At 41.1% G+C, this 22,324-nt stretch overlaps 1 protein-coding gene across 8 annotated transcripts in view; it reads left to right on the plus strand.

Moving 5' to 3' along the window:
* The window catches only part of PRKN (parkin RBR E3 ubiquitin protein ligase), a 1,292,328-nt gene that overhangs the window by 653,477 nt on the left and 616,527 nt on the right, over positions 1–22,324 (plus strand). For 6 of the 8 annotated variants that reach the window (XM_045080284.1, XM_045080282.1, XM_045080285.1 and 3 more), the window contains one exon: positions 5,758–5,841. The exons of the other annotated variants lie outside the window; for them this stretch is intronic. In XM_045080284.1, the coding sequence (XP_044936219.1) occupies positions 5,758–5,841 (84 nt within the window). The remainder of the gene's footprint in view (positions 1–5,757; positions 5,842–22,324) is intronic. 8 annotated transcript variants of the gene reach the window in all.

The raw sequence follows: 22,324 nt of genomic DNA on the forward strand, positions 1-22,324 counted from the left end.
ACTTGGTAACAGGGAAATTTAGAAAAAATGGGAAATGCAAAATGCAGCGGGCTGAGTCAGGTGCTTTGGAACAGGCCAGTTATTGCTTATCTGTCTACTAAATTTAAAGAGTCCCTACTCAGGGACTTCTCTTTTGAGAAATAAGAAATCCTGCTTGCAACAGTTGCCATCTTTCATACGCCAGGCACTGGGCAAACATGAAGAGAGCCCAGTGAAGGAGGTATTTAACCCCTCATTCTTCAGAAGAGGTGGAGAAAGGTAGAATGGAACTTGCTCAGGAGCCTAGAGCTAATGATCGGTAGAATGGAGATTCAACAGGTCCCGTGAACTTTGAAGCTCCTTTTCTGGAACACTTAGTTGCGGATACAAAGGGAAAGAAAAGAAGGAGTCTTCGAGTGCAGCAGTTCTAAAGACAGTTCTGCTCTCATGATAGACTACAAGTATAATTTTCAAAATTATTTTAACCCCTTAAGTTTAATTATATGACTTAAATGTTTGTATAGTCATTCACGAGGATACACTAAATTCAACACATTTGTAACTTGAAACAATTGGTAAAAGCATAGTTCAAGTAAAAGTACTATTCAAATAGCCCTTTTATTTTATTTTTAAAAAGATTTTACTTATTTGAGAGAGGGAGCACAGAAGTGGGGGGAGGGGCAGAGGGAGAGAGAAAAGCAGGCTCCCCACTGATGCAGGAAGCCCCTTGTGGGCTCAATTCCAGGACCCTGGAATCATGACCTGAGCTGAAGGCAGACTCTCAACTGACTTAGCCATCCAGGTGTCCCTACAGTAACCCTTTTAAAAAACGGCAAATGCCAAGATTTTGTAGTAACATATTGGAAAACAGAATTTGTACAAAACAAGGTTTTTTTAGACAGCAATGTATATGCCCACCTATGAAAAGCAGGTTATGGAATTATTTAGATGGTTCAGGGATAAAAATAAACCTCTTTTGCTACAACTGTTTGGATCTTGTCAGAGCAATATTTGGATAAGAATTAGCCTCTTGATTTTCCACTTGATTGGACATACAAGACATAGCAAAAATGACTTGCAGATTAGTCCTACAATTTTTAAAAGTAAATTTTAAGACTCCTCTACTGTACAAATATAGCCACTGCTTTCATGACATCAAGTCATTTTCCTGAGCTTCTGATTTACATACACCATATAGATGTGCTTAAATAATGTTCTACTTTACATTTTTCTTTTGCTGGTAATATTATCGGGAGAAATCCCCAAATGTCATCTCTAGTTGCAGCTTTCCACTCTTACTGATTCCAACAACTTGAGCCCTTGCGTTCTAACAACAGCTTGGATTCTACAGGCCAACGGCTCTCAGGTTTTAACTGAAGTAATTTCTCACTGGAGACCCAGAATACAGCTACTCTACAAACTGGTGACATTATATGGTGGCCAAAATGCTACCGTAATATTTTTTTAAAGGGCTTTTCAATATGAACTTGGAAGATATTTTAGACCTTAGATCGGTCATTGGCACACTTTCTCCATGAAGGTACAGGTAGTAAGTATTTCAGGCTTCCCGGGCCGCATCGTCTGTGTTCTGTTCTTGCAGTTCAAAAGCAGCACAGACAATAGGTAAGTGAGCAGCCGCGGCTGTGTTCCACTCCAGTCCCTTTGTGGACACGGAAACCTGCATGTCACTTTCGTACGCCATGAAGACTCTTCTTTTTGTGACTTTTAATCATTTACAAATTTATAACCATTGTTGTAAATTGGCTTTTGCTGTTTAGAAACAAAGCCTAAGCCAGATTTGGTCAGCAGACCATAGTTTTCTCATCCCTTTTGTAGAAGCTCAAATAATTTTTGTATTCTCTTGGTCGTATAGACAGTATTGGGCAGAAGAAGATTTTTTAAAGATTTTATTTAAAAGATCTTTTAAAAAGATTTTAAATAAAATAAAAGATTTTTAAGATTTTTTAAAAGATTTTATTTATTGGGGCACTTGGTGGCTCAGTGGGTTAAGCCTCTGCCTTCGGCTCGGATCATGATCTCAGGGTCCTGGGATCAAGCCCCGCATCGGGCTCTCTGCTCAGCAGGGAGCCTGCTTCCTCCTCTCTCTCTGCCTGCCTCTCTGCCTACTTGTGATCTCCCTCTCTCTGTCTTGTAAATAAAAAAATAAAATCTTAAAAAAAATGATTTTATTTATTTATTTGACAGAGAAAGACAGAAAGTACAGAGGGGAGGAGAGGCAGAGGGAGGGGGAGAGGGAGAAGCAGGCTCCCCACCAGATGCAGGACTCCATCCCAGAACCCTGAGCTCATGACCTGAGCTGAAGGTAGACTCTTAACCAGTTGAGCCACCCAGGTGCTCCAGGGAGAACATGTATTTCACACCGTTCTGCCATGTGATTTATTTTTTTATTTTTAAAGATCTTATTTATTTATTTATTTATTTGACAGAGATCACAAGTAGGTAGAGAGACAGACGAGCAGAGAAAGAGGAAGCAGGCTCTCCACTGAGCAAAGAGCCTGATGCTCTTTGGGGTTCGATCCCAGGACCCCAGGATCACGACCTGAGCTGAAGGCAGAGGCTTTAACCCACTGAGCCACCCAGGAGCCCCTGATTTTTTTTTTTTTTAGATGTATTCCTACAATTTTTTTGCATTTTATAGATTAAATACATTTTGGGGGTGATTCTGTCCTTGACACTGCTGTCATGGGGTATGCAGTACTTTTTTAATCTTGCCATCTGGGGACCTTTGTGCTCCACACAAAGGCTATCAATTGCATGTGCTTTCACCAGGCATCTGTTAAAATGCAAGTATGGGGCAATGAACCAATTAACATTTTATATTTTCTAAGACTAGAAAGGAGCAATGTTAAATCTGCTTTCTAATGGCATAAATTCACTGGAACATTTGTTTCAATTTTCAGGATGGGCATCACAGTAACATTCAATACCCGTACTATGAGTACTGTGGATAAACTAACTCATTTACTTCATTATGTTGGACTCCCGTATTCATTGGAATTCTGTTCGGTTTTATTACTTAGGCTATCTGGTTATGGTTTGGGATCAAAGAGGCCGATCGTGACTGAGTTTTCTATAATTTCCTTGTACAAAACAAGGATAGATCAGATTAAGTAGTATTTTATGTGACAACTATAGGAATTGTTACATAAATACTTTTGCTGCTTTTTGGACTGAAAAACTCAGGCAGGAAAAATAAATATCTGTGATATGCAATTCATCCTAGACTTTGAGACCGGGAATCTTACTCTGCGCAGACATGCAAACAGGGCCCAGGTTGTGCAGGGTCCCCTTCCCCAGATGGGGCTGGTGTTGGGTTTCTCTCTCACCATGGCATGTGGTCTAAGAAGGTCGGTGCTTCCTGAACAAGCCTCAGAAGGAATATTCCATATTGACAGAGCAAGGAAGCAACACCTTCGTGTTTAGTTCGTATTTATCCATGACAAAATGGATTTCCTTTGCCACCAGGGACTCTCTCCCGAGCCTCAAGCGTGCTGCACCCACCAGCCACGGCGTGTCCTGCCTGAGACCAGACCACTAGGTTCTAAGGACGGGAGGCTGGTGTCCCGGATGCGAGGGGCCCAAGAAGCTGCTCCTGTTAGAAGTGGGCAGTGGTTTTGGAGAGTTAAGAAGGAGAGGCCACAAGTCCCTCATGATTATTTCCTGGTACCCTGCCTCACTTCAGAAGGACTTGACTGAGTTTGCAAGAACACATTGGGGCTAAAATCCAGAAAAATTACATAGAATGAGGAAAGAAGACAAAGGAAAATAAATTGAGGAATGTGATAGGAAAGTAAGGGTAGTAGTAGTAAACCAAGAATTTATTATAAGCTATGTACACTTTCCAGAGCTAGGCCGCAGATTTGACTCTAACGTTTCCCGAGTTAGAAAGAAACTAGATTCCTAATACTGAGAACCGTAACCCGCAAGATGGGTCCTTGGCCCAGGGTTGAAACAGGATGTGGGAAGCGGCACTCTAGCCACACTTGGCCTTGAGTCTCTCCTGCTAAGTTGGGAAAGCAAGATAAATGTCCCTGAGTTCTCGGTGGCGAACTTTATGTCACTTTTACTTTACTATATGTGTCATTTTGATCAAACGGATATACGCCTATGATTAAAAATCAAACATACAGATTGCTTTATAATAAAAAAATAGCATCTTATGGGGCAAGATCTCTATGCCCCCTTCCCTTCTCTCTCAACTCTCCCCTGGCCGTCCAGTTCTTAACATTTATGACTTTACTGTTCCGTTGCCCAAGCGGCATGACGTGTATATTTGGTTCCACAATCCTCTGTCCATTTTCTTTTCTTTCTTTCTTTTTTTTTTTTTTAAAGATTTTATTTTATTTGACAGAGAGAGACACAGTGAGAGGGAACACAAGCAGGGGGAGTGGTGGAGGGAGAGGCAGGCCTTCTGCCGACCAGGGAGCCCGATGAGGGGCTCCATCCCAGGACCCTGGGATTATGACCTGAGCCGAAGGCAAAGGCTTAATGACTGACCGCCCGGAGGTCCCCGTCCATTTTCAATAGTAGAATTGTAAGGTCAAAAATCAAGTGGATGTTTACATTGCTATGGCTACGGTGGATTGAAATGCATGCACTATGCTTAGAGGCACAAAGGAAATGAACTTTCTTATTCCCCGTAACTGATGTGCTCTTAATCATGAACCTCGACCCTTCCGTGGAGCTGTGAGAACATGCCCTTGATGATGCATCAGTGTCACTGTGTCGTGGGTCCCCAAGGTGGCGATTCTCCAGTAAGGCTTCCGGGACTCCTTGGACGGCGCCACACACAGTACGGTTCATGCCCCCAACAGAGGGACAAGGCACATGGTGCAATGTCAGGAGGAGACCACAGGCACGTTTCCAAGAGCCCTCTCCCAGCAGAGCCACACAGGACAAGCTCATTCCCTTGGCAACCGGGCCTTACTGGGGGCTGGTCAGTGTGTACCCCTGCCTAGCACGGGTCACAGTTCCAGACTCCCAGGTGGTAGGGAGGTGTTCAGCACACACCAGCTTGTCTTCAAGACATTTGTGATGCTGCCAACCCTCTGTGTCCAGAAGTGAGTGCGAACAATCCCCACACCGAGCTTCCCGGGCCCAGGGCCCAGGGCCACCCCAGAAGCAGCCTTCCCTAAGGACAGAAGTCTTCGGCTGCAAATGCTTTCTCATGCCGGTTATGTTCCTCTGGTTGAAGCAGTGTCTTTTGGTTCAATCTGCTAATTCAGAAGGTAGCACCGCTTGAGATAGACGCTCAATTCCCAGATTCCCTCAGCTTTCGCCTGTTTTTCTCCAAAACTGTGTGTATGCACACATCTGGGTGTGTGTATCTGGTGCCTCTGTGTGCGGTAAGCGTGTGGTGGAAGGTGTGTATGTGCTGTGATAACATCTGTGTGCACAGGCAGGCGTGTATGGTAAGGTGCGTGTCCGTGTGTGGTGTGCCTGTGTGTGGGAGTGTGTGCAGGTGTGTGTTTGGTGCACCTATGTGTGTGCGTGGGCCAGGGAATGTCTTACATGTGAATGTCTTATGTGTTTGGATCAATGCACCAAAGATCATCTTCGTGTGCTTGTTGAAAATAGTTTTGATCTACCAGATCCCCCAAAAGGATCTAGAGGACCCCCAGGTTCTGTAGATTATATTGCTGGACTACAAATTACTTTCATTATCATTTTATAGTATCAATGGATTTTGGAAATTGTGCTAGGGAGTACATTCATGTTACATTTCGTGCACCAAGTATGTGTTGTTTTTTCCCAAAGGGTCCGTCTTGCTGGGATGATGTCTTAATCCCAAACCGGATGACCGGAAAATGCCAGTCCGCTCACTGCTCTGGGACTACAGCCGTAAGTATACCTGGCCACACCCATTTCTTTTTCATTATGGCATATTCAGCGTTTAGTAGGAAATTAGCACAGAGACAAGAATGCTAACTGATTTTTCTTCCATCTGATACCATAGCGCTGAAGTGTCATCAGATTCAGATACTTACATAGTCACCCCAAATTCTACCTTGTTAATTGCCACCCAGTGTCATTTTCCTAGCGGCTTAACCACTTTGGGTGACTGTGTAGAAACATGTCTCTTTAAACTCCTTAAAAGTGATATTCATGGGTTATAAAGAACCACTTCAGAGCCTAGCAAAAGAAAGTAACAAAGATACAAGGTTAATCATTGTGCCGGTTCTGTGATATTTTGTATTTATATTCATCATCGTTCAAAATTACTTTCTTTATCTCTTTCTACCTTTCCTTTGGTGACGTAGCAGGCTCTTAGAGAATCTGGTGAGGATGAGCCGCGGTGCAACTGAACGGCCGCCTTCCGTCCTCTGCCGCTGTCCCCTTCCTCTGCGCACGTGTGCTCCATGTTGATGCGTCATATGGAGCAGACATTCTTAATGGGACCCTAAGTACTGAAATTAGTTTTAGATCATTTTACATTCTGATCATGTCCATAATTTGTATACTGTTTTACTTTTTACCTCAAAAATTCCTCGATCTGTCATGATCTGATTGTAGGTATCTCCCGAGCTCTACGTGGCGTCGCGGCGCCAACCCGAATGTCAGTGTTGGTTCACAAACTGTCACAGCCGCCTGGCAGCGCGCGTCTTCTCTAAGAAACAGTGTGTCAGCAGCAACAGGTAGAGTGTGAGCTAGAGCACTGAGGCGCGCCTCCTCTCCCCAGTCGGCAGGGCGGTTGCCCGGTCCGGAGGGAGCTGTGAGCATCACTACCGATCATTTTCCATCCAACAGGGGTGAGGACCATGAGTAGGTTTTTATTAATGCAAATCCTGAAGAAAAATAATGACTTGCACTTCAGTCCCATATATCGAGGCATAACAGAGTCTTGCAAGTTTGTGATGGAGATGAAAGGGAAGCGTGTGTGTTTATGGGGCCGAACTCATCAGTATGGTTACATGCACGTGCGCGCATACAGGTGCAGCGTGTATTTTTTGTTGTGAATAATATCTCCTGATGACAATTACATGTAATGATTATATCTCCATCCAGCGATCCATTCACCCTTCTACACACACATATGGGGTCTCTATCATCTTTCCAGTGATGTGAGGTCCTTTGAACACCTGCTACGATTCCTGACAGTCTGACCGCCTCTCCTGAACCTTGATATGAATTGGAAGGATTCACTCACAGCAGAAGAGATGCTTTTGCATCTTTAAGGATTTAGCTGCAAACCAGTCAAAGGGGGAAACTGTGTTGAGTGGGACTGAGAATCGTTTCCTTTGCTCGTTGCATGTTCTACTGACCTTAGATATCGGTACATGGAATTCAGCAGAAAATAAGTTATATTGCAGTTCGGTATCTGACAGCAGGGTGAGCTGATAGCCTTCAAAGTCCTTTCAGCACCCCCCATGTAAAAATACTGGATTAAATTACAAACATTTATTTTTTTTTTAAGTTTTTGTTGTGTTATATTAGTCACCATAAAATACATCATTAGTTTTTGATGCGGTGTTCCGTGATTCATTGTTTCTGCACAACGGTCCGTGCTCCGTGCTCCGTGCTCCGTGCCCCGCGCTCCGTGCTCCGTGCTCCGTGCTTCGTGCCCCGTGCCCCGCGCTCCGTGCTCCGTGCCCTCCTTGATACCCACCACCAGGCTCACCATCCCCCAGCCCCCTCCCCTCCCAGACTCTCAGTTTGCTTCTCAGAGTCCACAGTCTCCCACAGTTCATCTCCCCCCTGATTTCCTCCCTCACTTTTCCTTCCTTCTCTTAGTGTCCTCTGTGCTAGTCCTTAGGTTCCACACGTAAGTGAAACCGTATGATAACTGACTCTCTCTGCTTGACTTATTTCACTCAGCATCATCTCCTCCAGTCCCAACCATGTTGATGCAAAAGTTAAGTATTCCTCCTTTCTGATGGCTGAGTAATACTCCATTGTATATATGGACCACAGCTTCTTTATCCATTCATCTGCTGAAGGGCATCTCAGCTCTTTCCACAGTTTGGCTATTGTGGCCATTGCGGCTATGAACACTGGGGTACACGTGGCCCTTCTTTTTACTATATCTGTATCTTTGGGGTAAATACCCAGTAGTGCATTTGCTGGGTCATAGGGAAACTCTATTTTTAATTTCTTGAGGAATCTCCACACTGTTTTCCAGAGTGGCTGCACCAACTTGCATTCCCACCAACAGTGGAAGAGGGTTCCCCTTTCTCCACATCCTCTCTGACACACGTTGTTTCTTGTCTTGTTAATTTTGGTCATTCTGTCTGGTGTAAGGTCATATCTCAGTGTGGTTTTGATTTGAATCTCCCTGATGGCTAGTGATGATGAATATTTAAAACAATGGCTGTGCTGACAACAAAATAAGGACAAGTAAATATAAATATACGTCAGAGCTAGGCAAAAGCTGGACCCCAAAGGGGAAACTGTGTCAGCTGAAATGAGCCACCGCCTTGGCAGCAACGACAGACCACTGGCCCCTGGAGCTACAGATGGGCCCGTGTCCATGGGAAGCTGCGGCTGAGTGTGTGACTTCAAGGTGGCAGATGAAGCCACAGAATCCTGCATAGAGCTAGTGCCCATGAAACATGATACCCTTGTGGGATCCGCTGGAGAGGAAGGTGCTTGCTTCCTGGAGAGTGGCCTGTGCTGGCTCCTGGCTCACTCTGATCCCCTGGTCAGTGTTCCTCACCCATGTGCCCTGTTCTTCTGGCTGCTCAAGGTCTCACGATGGACCAGATCTCAGGCAAATCCACCCTCTCCAAGAGGTAGGAACCCCCTACCCACCTTCCCAGACCACTATAGGATTGCAGACATTGTCCCCAGCACAGGGTGAGGTCTGGACTCAGAATTAACTCTGAGTTGCAGACAAGGAGGTCTGTCCACAGAGCCCTTCAGTGTGTTTCGGGGCCTTCTGAGGAAGGAGGCAAATGAGCCCACTCCATGGGGCCTTGAGGCGTGTGCTGCTGGCCCCGAGGACCACCTCCCAGCTGGCGGCCGTCCATTTCTATCGCGACCTTCCCCAACAGGACGCCCACATGGAAATGTGACTTGTGACCACGTGGTGGAGAGCATTCTGAGGCAGTGGGTCCGGAATGAGGTGATGCACAAGCCAATTGAAATCATCCCAGCTGTCGACTACAGACTTTAAAAAAAATGAAAAAAGAAAGAAAGAACAACAAAAAAAGAAATCCATGAAGTAAGGATCCTTGCCCAGAACCCGTAGCAGAGGCCCCTCTGGTCCCCTTGGCCACCTGGGTGAGTTCTGTGCCAAACCCTGTAACAGGGGAGACCCAGGGGCCACCTTCGTGGCTGCCATAGGGGGCTGCTATGCATGTCAGCACAGCCAGGCTGGGGGCGGGAGGGGGCTCTGCTGAGGCTGTGGGGGAGGGGGAGAGTCAGACAGCCGGGCCTGGGGATGACAGGGAATGCAACACAGTCCCTGAAGGCTTGCACACAAATGACTCTCGTGCTCTCCCCGCACTGCTACTCCCGATGCGCGGAGCTGAATTATGACTGAAGGCTTTCTCCCAAAGGCTGTTCTCCTAAGGCTCCTCGCAGGTGGGCCTGTGTTTCTTCAGAGCAAGGACACGTGCTGAGTGAGTTCCCCCCTTCCTGGGGCCAAAGACCCTTTCTGCTGTGAACCACCAAGTGCGTATCTTCTGCTAGAGGCATGCCACATTGGCCACATACGTAAACCCCTACCAGCAGGGGACCTTTCTGGTGACAAGTGACACAGGAGCCCCGGAAGAAGGCTTTCGCACTCCAAAGGCTTTCTGCAGTGGGTACTTCTGGAAGGAGGTGAGGGCTTTCGCTCTCTCCTACTCACTGCACTCAGACAACTTTCTGTGCTTGAAACGTTGTGGTGCCAAACACGAAAGGTGTTTTTAATGAAGGCTTCCTCACTGGAGTTACCTGTGGAAGGCTTTTCTCTGCCGTGCAGTTTCTGAGGACACCTCACACTCCCGTCCCTGTGGGGCTGTGCTCCCTGTGGACTGTCAGGTGGTAAATATGGGCTGCTTTCCGTGGAAGGCCTCTCCGAACCCCTGGAATTTGTAGGTTCAAGCCTGAGTCTCATGCGCCTGGGCCAGGTCAAGTTGTTGCTGGCCAGCACCCAGGCCTGCTTACCGCACCTCCATTGTGGGACCACGTGTAGTTGGAGGCCTCAAGTGCCAGCGCGACCAAGAGTGCAAAGTTGTCTAGTGCACACTGGGCCCTTGTCCAGAAGCCCCTTTTCTCCCAAGAGAGACACACAACCACACACTCAAAGATCGTCGGTGCCAACCAATTTCAGCATCTCCATGGCTGTCATTGGAGCCTCTGGCTGGGGCTCCTCAGAAGCTGCCCCGAGTACCCTCCTGGGAAGTAGCATCTGGCCCTGCGATCTGCTCGATCTAGTGGTTGCCAACAGCAGAACCTTTATGCTGAAGATGGAGTTGAATTGCCCAGGATCACTGTCCAGAAGGTTGAAATAAAATACAGGTATCAAGAGTCGGTGGCTTAACCAACAGAGCCGTCTGGGCACCCCTCCAAAGACAGCTTTTGAGACCATTTTAATTGCCTATAAAATCGTTTTTTAGGGGAAAATGCATTATTAAAAATTTTATTTTTAATTCAATTCCAGTTAGTTAATACACAGTGTAATATTAGTGCTAGTCGTACAATGGAGTGATTCAACAATTCCGTAGAACGCGCAGTCCTCACCACAAGTGACCCCTTCATCCGCACCCCGTCCCCCATCTCCCCACCTGCCTCCCCTGTGGTAACCATCAGTTTGTTCTCTGTAATTCTTTTTCTTTTTAAATTTTTAAAATTTCAATTCAGTTTAATTAACATTACTGTATTATTAGTTTAAGAAGTAGAATTTAGTGACTCTTCACTTGCACACAACGCTCCGTGCTCATTACTGCGAGCGTCTCCTCCATGCCCACCGTCCAGTTACCCCGTCCCCTCCGCTCTTCTCAGCCGCCCTCAGTCTGTTCCCTGTAGTTAAGTCTCCTACGGTTTGCCTCCCTCTCTGTTTTCCTCTTATTTTTCTTTCCCTTCCCCTATGTTCATCTGTTTTGTTTCTTAAATTCTACTTATGGGTGAAGTCATATGGTGTTTATTTTTCTCTGACTTACTATGTTTAGCCTTATACTTTCTAGCTCCTTCCACACCTTTGCAAGTGGCAAAATTTCATTTTTTCTGGCTAGATAGTTTTCTACTACAAATATAGATAGATAGAGATACATATAGATGCAGATATGCACACACACACACACACACCACACCTTTATCTCTTCATCCGTTGATGGACATGGGGGCTGCTTCTGTATCTTAGCCACCGTAAATAATGCTGCTGTTAACATACAGATGTGTATATTCCTTTGAATTAGTATTTTGGTATTTTGGGGTAAATACTCACTAGTGTGATTACTGGATCATAGGATAGTCCTATTTTTAAATTTTTGAGGAAACTCCATATTGTTTTCCATGGCGGCTGCATCAGTTCGCGTTCCCACCAGCAGTGCGTGAGGGTTCCTTGTTCTGCACATCCTCACTAACGCCTGTTGATGCTTGTGTCGTTGACTTTAGGCATTCTTGCAGGTATGAGGTGGTGTCGCATTGATCTACACCCCCTGATGATAAGTAATGATGCACATCTTCTCATGTGTCTGTTGACCATCTGGATGTCTTCTTTCGAGAAAGGTCCGTCCAGGTCTTCTGTCCAGTTTTTTCTTTTTTTAAACATTTTATTTATTTATTTCACAGAGATCACAAGTAGGCAGAGAGGCAGGCAGAGAGAGAGGAGGAAGCAGGCTCCCTGCTGAGCAGAGAGCCCGATGTGGGGCTTGATCCCAGGACCCTGGGATCATGACCTGAGCAGAAAGCAGAGGCTTTAACCCACTGAGCCACCCAGGCGCCCCTTCTGTCCAGTTTTTAATTGGATTATTTGTTTTTTAAGGGTTGAATTGTATAAGTTCTTTATATATTTTGTATACTAGCCCTTTATCAGCTGTCATTTGCAGGTATCTTCTCCCATTCTGTAGATTTTTTTGGGGGGGTTAGTGATTGTTTCCTGTGCTGCGCAGGAGCTTTTTATTCTGATGTTTATTTTTGTGTTTGTTTCTCTCACTTCAGGAGACACTTCTAGAAAAAAGTTGTCACAGCTAACATCAAAGAGGTTACTACCTGTGTTTTCTTTTAGGATTTGTATGGTGTCAGGTCTCACCTTTAGGTCCTTAATCAATGTTGAGTTTATTTTTGTGTGTGGTGTGAGAAAATGATCCATTTTCTTTCTTTTGCACGGTGCTGTTCAGTTTTCCCTACACCATCTGTTGAAGAGACTGTCCTTTCTCAATTGAATATTCTGTCCTGCTTTGTCAAACATTAATTGACCATGCAGTTGAGGGATATTTCTGAGACTTGTATTGTGATCCATGGATCTGTGTGTCTATTTCTGTGCCAGTACTGTATGTTTTGATTACTACAACTTTGTATTATAACCTGAAGTTTGGAGTTGTGATGCCTCTAGCTTTGCTTTTCCTTTTCTTGCTTTGGCCATTTGGAGTCTTTTGTAGTTCCATACCAATTTTATGATTTTTTTGATCTAGCTCTGTGATAGGGATTGGATTAAAACTGTAGATTGCTTTAAGTCATGTAGACATTTCATTGATAATTGTTTTTCTAATTCATGAACATGGAATATCTTTAATTTCTTTGTATCATTTTCAGTTTCTTTCATCAGTGTTTTACAAAGGTCTTTCACTTCTTTGGTTAGATTTATTCCTAGGTACCTTATTATTCTTGGTGAAATTGGTTTTTTTTTTAATATTTTATTTATTTATTTGACAGAGAGAGAGATCACAAGTAGGCAGAGAGGCAGGCAGAAAGAGGGGGGGAAGCAGGCTCTCCACTGAGCAGAGAGCCCGATATGGGGCTCCATCCCAGGACCCAAAGATCATGACCCTAGCCGAAGGCCGAGGCTTTAACCCACTGAGCCACCCAGGCGCCCCTTCTTGGTGCAATTGTAAATGGGATTGTTTTCTTAATTTCCCTTTCTGTTGCTTGATTATTGATGTATGAAAATGCAACAGTGTTCTGTACAGTGATTTGTATCCTGCAATGTTACTGAACTTGTTTATCAATTCTAACAGTTTTCTTATGGCGTTTTTTGATTTTCTATATATAGTATTGTGTCAACTGTAAGTAGTGTGAAAGTTTTACTTTTTCCTTACCAATTTGAATGTCTTTTATTTCTTTTTGTTGTTTGATTGCTGTGGCTAGGACTTTTAGTACTATGTTGAATGAAGTACTGAGAGTGGACATCCTTGTCTTGTTCCTGATTAGGGGGAAAGCCCTATTTTTCATCATTGAGTATGATGTTAGCTGTGGGTTTTTCATATAAAGCCTTTATTGTATGAGGGTATATTCCCCACTTACCTATTTTGTTGAGGTTTTTTTCTTTGTCTTTTTTTTAACATGAATGAATATTGTACTTTGTCAGATGCTTTTCTGTACCTATTGAAATGATCATAGGGTTCTTGTCCTTTCTTTTATTGATGTGATGTATCACATTGATTGATTTGTGAATATTGATTGATTTGTGAATATTAACCCATGTGATTGTGGTGAATTATTTTTTTTTAATGTATTGTTGAATTTGATTTGCTTGTATTTTGTTGAGGATTTTTGCCTTTGTTCATCAGGGATATTGGCCTGTAGTTCTCTTTTTTAGTGGTGTCTTTATCTAATTTTGGTATCAGGATAATGCTGGCCTAATAAATATAAATTTGGAAGTTTTCCTTACTTTTCTATGTTTTTGGAATAGTTTGAGAAGAATAGGTATTAATTCTTCTTTAAATGTTTGGTAGAATTCTCCAGTGAAACCATTTGGTCTCAGACTTCTGTTTTTTGGGAGTTTTTCTCTTTCTGTTTCATTTTTAACAGTTTATATGTTTCTAGGAATTTATCCATTTCTTCTAGGTTGTCCAATGTGTTGGCATGTAGTTTTTCATAATATTCTCTTATGATTATTTGTATTTCTGTGGTGTTGGTTTTTATTTCTCCTCTCTCATTTGTGATTTTATTTATCTAAGCCCTTTCTCTTTTTTTCTTCATAAGTCTGGCTAGAGGTTTATCAATATTTCCCCCCAAAGAATCAGCTCCTGGTTTCATTGCTCTCATCTATTGTTTTTTAGTACCTTAGTCATTTATTTTTGCTTTAATCTTACTGTTTCTTTCCTTCTGCTGCTTTATTTTTTCCTTCCTTCTTTGTTTTTCTAGCTCATTTAGGTGTAAGGTTAGGTTCGGTTTTTTTTTTTTTTAGATTTTTCTTGCTTCTTGAGGTAGGTCTGTATTGCTATAAACTTGGTTTTGGACCGTATTGTTTTCATTTTCATTTGTTTCCATGTATTTTTAAAATCTCTTCTATTTCCTGGTTGACCCATTCTCTGTTTAGTAGCATGATATTTAACCTCCATGTATTTGTGGTCTTTCCAGATTTTTTCTTCTGTTTTTTTTTTTTTTTTTCTTCTAGTTTCATGACATTGTGATCAGAAAAAATACATGGTATGACTTTGATCTTGAATTTGTTGAGGCTGGTTTTGTGAACTAATATGTGATCTCTTCTGGAGAATGTTTTATGTGCACTTGAAAAGAATTTATACAGACCTGTAGCCCTGGGGATAAAAATATATGTTTATAAAAAATAAAAAATTAATTAAAAAAAAAGAATGTATACTCTGCTGTTTCAGGATAGAACGTTCTGAATGTATCTGTTAAGTCCACCTGTTCCAGTGTCATTCAAAGCCATATTTACCTTGTTGATTTTCTGTATAGCTGTTCTGTGCATTGATGTAAGTGGTATGTTAATGTCCCCAACAACTATTTAATCATTATTGACTTGTTCCTTTATGTTTTTTATTAACTGCTTTATGTATTTAGGTACACCTGCATAAGTATTTCTAATTATCTCTTATTAGTCTTTGTTTTAAAATCTGTTTTGTCCAATATAGGTATTGCTACTCCAGCTTTCTCTTGACATCCATTTGCATGATAGATGTTTCTCCATCCTCTTGCTTTCTATCTGATGGTGTCTTTAGGTCTAAAAGGAGTCTCCTGTAGGCAGCATACAGATGGCTCTTGTTTTTTATCCATTCTGTCTCCTTATGTCTTTGATTGGAGAGTTTAGTCCATTTACATTCAAAGTAATCTTTGATAGATATGTATTATTGCCATTTTATTCCTTGCTTTATAGTTGCTTTTGAGATTTTCTTTGATTCTTATCTTTCATGTTTTGCTGATTTTGTTTAGTGATATATTTGGGTTTCTTTCTCTTTATGCTTTGCATATTTATTTGTGGGTTTTGATAGTTACCATAGGTTTGTGTCTAACTTCTTCTGCAGAGAGCAGCCTGTATTAAGTTGATGGTTGTTTAACTTTAAACCTATTCTTTCCTCCTCTCCTTCCCATGTTTTAGGTTTCTGTTATATATTGTTTATCCTTTTGTGAGTTCATGGACTCACTTACTAAAGAATTATTAATTTTTGTTGCTCTTCTGTTTCCTACCTTTATACTGTTATTTCTGGTTTGTCCTTTCTACTCAAAGAGTCCCTTTTAATATTCCTTGTAGGGCTGGTTTAGTGGTCATGAACAACTTTAGCTTTTGTTTTTCTGGGAAACTCTCTACCTCTCCTTCTATTCTGATTGATAGTCTTCTGGATAGAGTATTCTTAGCTGCATATTTTTTCCCATTCAGCACTTTGACTATATTGTGTTTCTCCCTTCTGGCTTGCAAAGTTTCTGTTGAAAAATCTCCTTCTGGCCTTAATGGGTTTTCCCTTGTAGGTCACTAACTTATTTTGTTTTGTTACTTTTAAATTTGTTTTTCTTTATTGCTATATTTTGCCATGTTACTTACTATGTATCTTGGTATGGGTCTGCTTTTCTTGATTTTGATGGGAGTTCTCTGAGCCTCCTGGATCAGGATATATTTCCTTCTCCAGATTGGGGACATTTTCAGCTGTTATTTCTTCAAATAAATTTTCTGTCCCCTTTTCTTTCTCTTCTTCTGGAACTCCTATGATACAAATGTCATGACATTTGATTAAATCACTGAGTTCCCTAAGTCTGTTATTAATTTGCATAATTTTTTTCTCTCTTTTGTTCAACTTATTTACTTTCTATTACACTGTCTTCTATGCCAGTAATTCATTCCTCTGCTTCTATCTTGCTGTTCATTCCACCAAGTGTATTTTCATTTTGTTTATCAAGCCCTTGATCTCTGCTGTTATTCCTTATCACTTTGTTAAGGACCTCGCTCATGTCTTACACTCTTTTCTCAAGTCCAGTGAGTATCGTTATGATCATTGCTTTAAATTCTCTATCAGGCATATTCCTTATATCTGTTTTACTTAGATCTCTGGCCATGGCTTTGACCTGTTCTTTCATTTGAGATAAGTTTCTGTGTCCTCATTTTGTTTGCCTCTCTGTAGCTATTTCTCTGTGTTAAAAAAATCAGTTATGTCTTCTGCTCTTGAAAGTAGTGACTTTATGAAGAGGTCCTGGAGTGCCCAGCAATGCAGTGTCCCCTGTTCACCAGAACCTGGCACTCAGCCTATGTGTGTTGATTATGCCTTGTGGCTGTGTCTGAGACTTTCCCTTTTAGTGCACTCACTGGATCTGACTGTCTAACATGTTATGGAACACCCTGGTGCTGTTCTTGCTTTTTGGGATGTTGGTGGGAGCCAAGCAGGCCAGCTTTGAGGGGGTGCACCCACCTGGGAACTTGGGAGCAGAGTGCCAGTGTTAGCAAAATATGTGCTGGACTACTACTCTTAGGCCAGATCTTGCAACGTGCTATGTTGGCTGGTGGGCAGGGTGCCATGATGGCCTGTGGCACGAGGCTGGGCCCTGCATATGATGCTGGCAGAGCACATATGGCTGAGGTATGGCGGTTTGGCTGGGCACTGCACAGGAGTTGTACATTATTAAATTTTTTTAAACATTATTAAAAATAGATTTTGTTAAAAGGTTTAATAACTCAGGAAGAGGTAGTATTTTAAAAATTGTATGAGCTTAGCAACTTGATCCAATTCAAAATATATTAAGGAAAAATTATCAAGATTAATCAAGTATATGGATAAGTCTGGCATGAGGGCAGGAGATAGTAACATTGACCTCTCAGGGGCTGGGAGCTCCAGCAGCATAATCAGGAAAGCATGTGACAAAACAGTAAACCCAGTGAACAGGGATGCATCGTGAAAACTGCACCCAACACCTGGAGATGCCTCTCTTTTTTAAAGCTTGTATGGAACATTTCAACAGTTGATCATGTTTGGGGGCATTAAGGCATTTAAATAACACTTACAAAAGCATAACCATGAAAGTCTCTGAAACATGGAAATTCAATTAACTTAGTAAAAATCCAAATGGAATGTGAGACCATACAATGAAAATACACCACATATCAAATCTTTGGGGATGTTCTTAAATTAGAATTTAAAGGGAATATTTAGGACCATCAGTACTTATTTTATAAAAGAAGAGAGAATAAATTACTTAAATATATTGTTTAAAAGGTAGAAAAATAAATTGTCACATCCAACTATTTTTCTCTCATTTTTAGTGAACACTTAATAAAGGAATTGAAGGCATACACACTTTTTTATTTTATTTTATTTTTTTTTTTTTGGTAACCAGTGGCTGGCGGAGCTCTCAGTGTGAGAAATTTAATTCATTCTTTCTCCTTCTTATGTTAAAATGTTTTTTTGTGTGTGTGAATTACATTTTTACAATGGAGCTAAATATAAACATTGACTCCTGTGTTTCCTTTTTTTTAAAAGATTTTATTTATTTATTTGACAGACAGAGATCGCAAGTAGGCAGAGGCAGGCAGAGAGAGAGGAAGGGAAGCAGGCTCCCCACTGAGCAGAGTGCCCGATGCGGAGCTCAATCCCAGGACCCTGAGATCATGACTCAAGTGGAAAGCAGAGGTTTTAACCCACTGAGTCACCCAGGCGCCCGAATCCTGTGTTTTCTAAAGCATTGTGTGTGGTGTTTATTTCTTAAGGAGGTGAGAAGATAGGTATTTTTAAGTAGTTTATCATATTTAAATTTACAAGGTATTTTAGGTTTTTGACAATATTTTATACCCTATATATTATATTCTCATAAAAAGTTAAAATTCTATCACTTGAGAAAAATATCCATATACTTAAAATTCAAAAGAGCAGTGTCCCTAATATATCCCTAATTAATATTTATACACTTAAAGATAACCTGTAGCATTTTAAATAACCTTGGTTTTTAAGATTACAAATATAAATTGACCCAGCTACACTTTAGACAGAGAAATCTATACCTAATTCAGTTTTACACTAATCGCTGCTATCTAAGGAAGGAGCATAGCATTAGTTCTGATAGGCATCTTACCTTTTTATAAAAAGAATTCTAGGGACGCCTGGGTGGCTCAGTTGGTTGGATGACTGCCTTCGGCTCAGGTCATGATCCCGGAGTCCTGGGATCGAGTCCCGCATCGGGCTCCCAGCTGCATGGGGAGTCTGCTTCTCCCTCTGATCTTCTCCTCACTCATGCTCTCTCTCACTGTCTCTCTCTCTCTCAAATAAATAAATAAAATATTAAAAAAAAAAAAGAATTCTAGTCATCTCAGAGGGTATAAATGCTTCAGATTTAAAGAGGGACAAAAATCACTTAGGATTTTCTCTATTAGTGAAATTAAATCAACTTTGGATATGACTTAAAACTTTAAATTTTCTTTGTAAATCTTTTTTGTGTCTTAGGTATGATACCTTAAGCAACCAAGATATTTGTGTTTGCGCACGCACTGAGATTATGTGATTTACTTAGTTGCACACACGTAGGCGAAAGCATACCCAGAAGTCCACCTCTCTGGGTATTATTTCTGAGTTCCAAATTATAACCTTTAAAGTGAGTATCCCCTGTTCATCAAACACTCCCCCGAGGAACCCTCTGACTTAGTAGTGCTTTTGTGGTAATGCAGGGGTTCTAAGCCAACTGCAAGAGTGTTCAGCCTTTTCACTCACACCTTATAATTGGACAGCAGAGTTTAGGAGAAGGGGATAGTTCTTTAGATGACAAGGGGAAACAAAATTAAATCTGGCTTTGTCTCAGTTTGTTCAGGCTACTATAACAAAAATAGCGTAAACATAGTGGTTTATAAAAAAGCAAAATTTATTTCTCACAGTTCTGGAGGGTAGGAAGTTCAAGATCAAGGACCTGCTTCCTGATTCACAGATTCTCTCACATGGTGGAAGGGACTAGGGGTATTTCGGGTATATCTTTTATAAAGGTACCAATTCCATTCATGAGCTCTCTGCTCTTATACTCTGATCACTGTCTGAAGAAACCACCTCCAAGTACCATTCACGGTGGGGATTAGATTTCCGTATATCAGTTTGGCAGGGACACAAACATTCAGTTCATAACAATCTTCAAAGTAATAAATGGACCAAGGTCAATATTTTTGTTCTTGTTAAGGAGTGTTATTTTACTACTTAACAGCCTATAAATACATTGTCTTTTATATTTTTGAGTAGTAATACTTACCTGAAATCTCATGTAAAATAATGTATTTTATGTTTAAAATTATTTCACTTTGATAGGTGTTAAACCCTTTTACATGAAGCTTCTGTTATTTATCAGAAACAGTTGAGAAAAACTTCTTAAAATAGCTTGAATGAAATTAGATACTAAAAACTATCCCCTAAACTATAATAAATAGCATAATTATTAAACTTAATGTAATAAATGGAGATCTCTCATCTTATTCAACATGCAATTATTTCTTATATTTTCCCCTAGTTGAGCTCAGTATATGTCAACTGGAACATTAGTTTGAATAAAAGTTAATATTCAGAGTTTGTATCTCTGATTTCATCTTCTGGGGAGAGGTTGACTAAAATGAAATAAATAGTAAATAAAAGTCACCTAATACTGAACAATTTTTGTAGACAGAGAATTTGCACAATAGTTTATGTCCAAAAGTTTCTACTTATGTTTTAGTTTAATCAAATCACTCTTCTCAAAGTGTTTCTTTTGGTTGCTTCTGTTTTTGTTTTGGACTTGGTTAGAATCTCACAAAATGAGACTTAAGATTTCTCAGGATGGTTTCCTGATATAGACTTTATGTTCTTATTTTTTCCAGTATCTAATAATAATGAAAAGATGGCTCTGTTTTGTTTTGAAGAAAAGATCTCAGGTTGACCAGGTATCCCCGAGATAGTCACAAAAGACAGTGTTTCTATGCAAGACGTAAAAGTTGCTGCAGGTTCCACAACCTTGTATAGCCAAGTCCTCCACACAACACAGTAGCCAAAATGGGCACAGATATTTCCAAATATGTAAACATCCTCAGCTCTTGTGGCTTCCGTCCCAGAGGGCAGCTGGGCACTTCAGTGTGGAGGGAGAATAATAAAAGCAGAAGAACAAGAGAAGGCAGATGGTCCCCACGCATTCTGCCCTGATGTTTGGTCGAAGAGAAATGGTCTCCCTGTCCTTCTACTGTTCTCAGCGGTCATGTTTTCTTAATTCTAAATAAAATTGAATTGTGAAAGCTTTGAAGTCAAACTCAGATTATGATTGAATGGAATCTAAGCGTGACAAAGTGGTCTTTGTTGTCTGACATGCAATTTGGGTGACAAACTAGAAAGTTCTTAGAGCATTTTTCAAAAACCGATCAACTCTTCAGACTCAAGGACAGTTCACTTCTAAAGTAAGTTTTTAGTGCTTGAAAACAAAAAGTGTCATTTTTAAAAATTAAGGTAGGAATTAGAAGATCAATTTTTTATTGGAGTCAGTGAAGGTTTTACAAATTTGAATGAAAATTTTAAAATGTTTATATGTAAAAATAAATTAGTCTGTTATGAAAAAAGTGTCAGTTTTTAAGAGCAATAAAGAAATTGAGGTAGTTTTTTAAGAACCTAGGAGTACTTGGGAGGCATAGAAGCCAAGACTCAATTCAATTGACTGTTTTCCTACGACATCACCCCCCTTTTTGTCTGTGCTCTTTGATGACTTAGTGGGAGATTATATCAACAGCCATCTCCATATAGTTGTAAAAGACTGTTGAATGCTGTTCCATGAAACAAAACCCAAGGAAACAAAACCAGGTACCGGAAATTAGTGCATGTATATCAGAATTCCTATATATGCAAGATAGCCAGCATCCACACCAAGTTTCCACGCATATGACCTTGGTTAGTTGATGATGTCCTTGTTCAAGCAAATGTCCAGTTTCTATAATATATATTTTTAAATATTGAAAATAATTCCTTGCCTCCTCAATTCCAGGAAATTCCTGTTCTGTGTGAATTATTAGTAGTTTTGTTCATTTGAGGACCTGTGATTCTCTATGTTATAATTTGTATCTCATTTTGTATACAATAGAAGAAAACCATGCCTCTTATCACTACACCGCCTAAGATGAGCAATTTAAAATCTGCTTACTACTTCCAGAGGCTTCAGGAAGTATGGTTGTCAGAAGTTACTTAATTTTTCAACTATCCATAGAATGATTCCAGAGCCAGATATATTAGTCAGAGGCTGCATTAAAGGTTATGCTATGGCTTTAGATAAGGGTCGACGACTACAAAGAAACAACAAAGAAATTTATCATGATTAGTCAGAAAAAGGTGAATTTCTAGAGCACTAGGTTTTAGATTGGCGAGAAGGTGTATCGATCTGCCAGGAAAAAGAGCAGTAGGTATAATAAGATAATTTCAAATAGATTATAGATGAAATTCTGAGAAGTGGAGCGAGAGAAGATTAAATAAATATCACTGTAAACATCATCGAACCTTTCAGCTGGGGTGGGAGGTGAAACCTAGCTAGAAATAGCAGGGATTAGGGCCTGTGGGTCCCTCTGTGATCACCTCTGTGCAGATACACAGGCAGCTAATGGAGTGAGAAGAGCAGAGGGAAGATGTGTGAGTGATAGGCAGGAGAAGGAGAGCTGCTTCTCGGCCAGGAAATAGCCCTCTTGATCCTTCAGGCAGGTGATTGATGGCTCTCGGGGACCCACACTTCATCATGCCGTGATGGAGGTCATTAAGAAACCATCATCTCTCTTACTCAGGTCAAGCTAATGCTTGAAAAGTTATCAAGGGCCATGATAAAATTTAGTCTTTAAGATCATGCTGCAAAAAAGTACTTAACGCTGGTTTCCCAAACTTGAGATGTCGGTGGGAAAATACAAACATGGAGGAAGAAATCAAAACTCAGAAGAATCTCAAGTGCTATTGACCACATGTGGTGAAACATTTATTTTCACTCATATTTCTGGGAAACAAGCATTGTTTGGGATCCTCAGGTCTGAATTTCCTAAAGTGAGTAGTAATGA

Source organism: Mustela putorius, unplaced genomic scaffold (assembly GCF_011764305.1).
Source record: "Mustela putorius furo isolate JIRA1106 unplaced genomic scaffold, ASM1176430v1.1 tig00000450_pilon_pilon_pilon, whole genome shotgun sequence".
Lineage (NCBI taxonomy): Eukaryota > Metazoa > Chordata > Mammalia > Carnivora > Mustelidae > Mustela > Mustela putorius.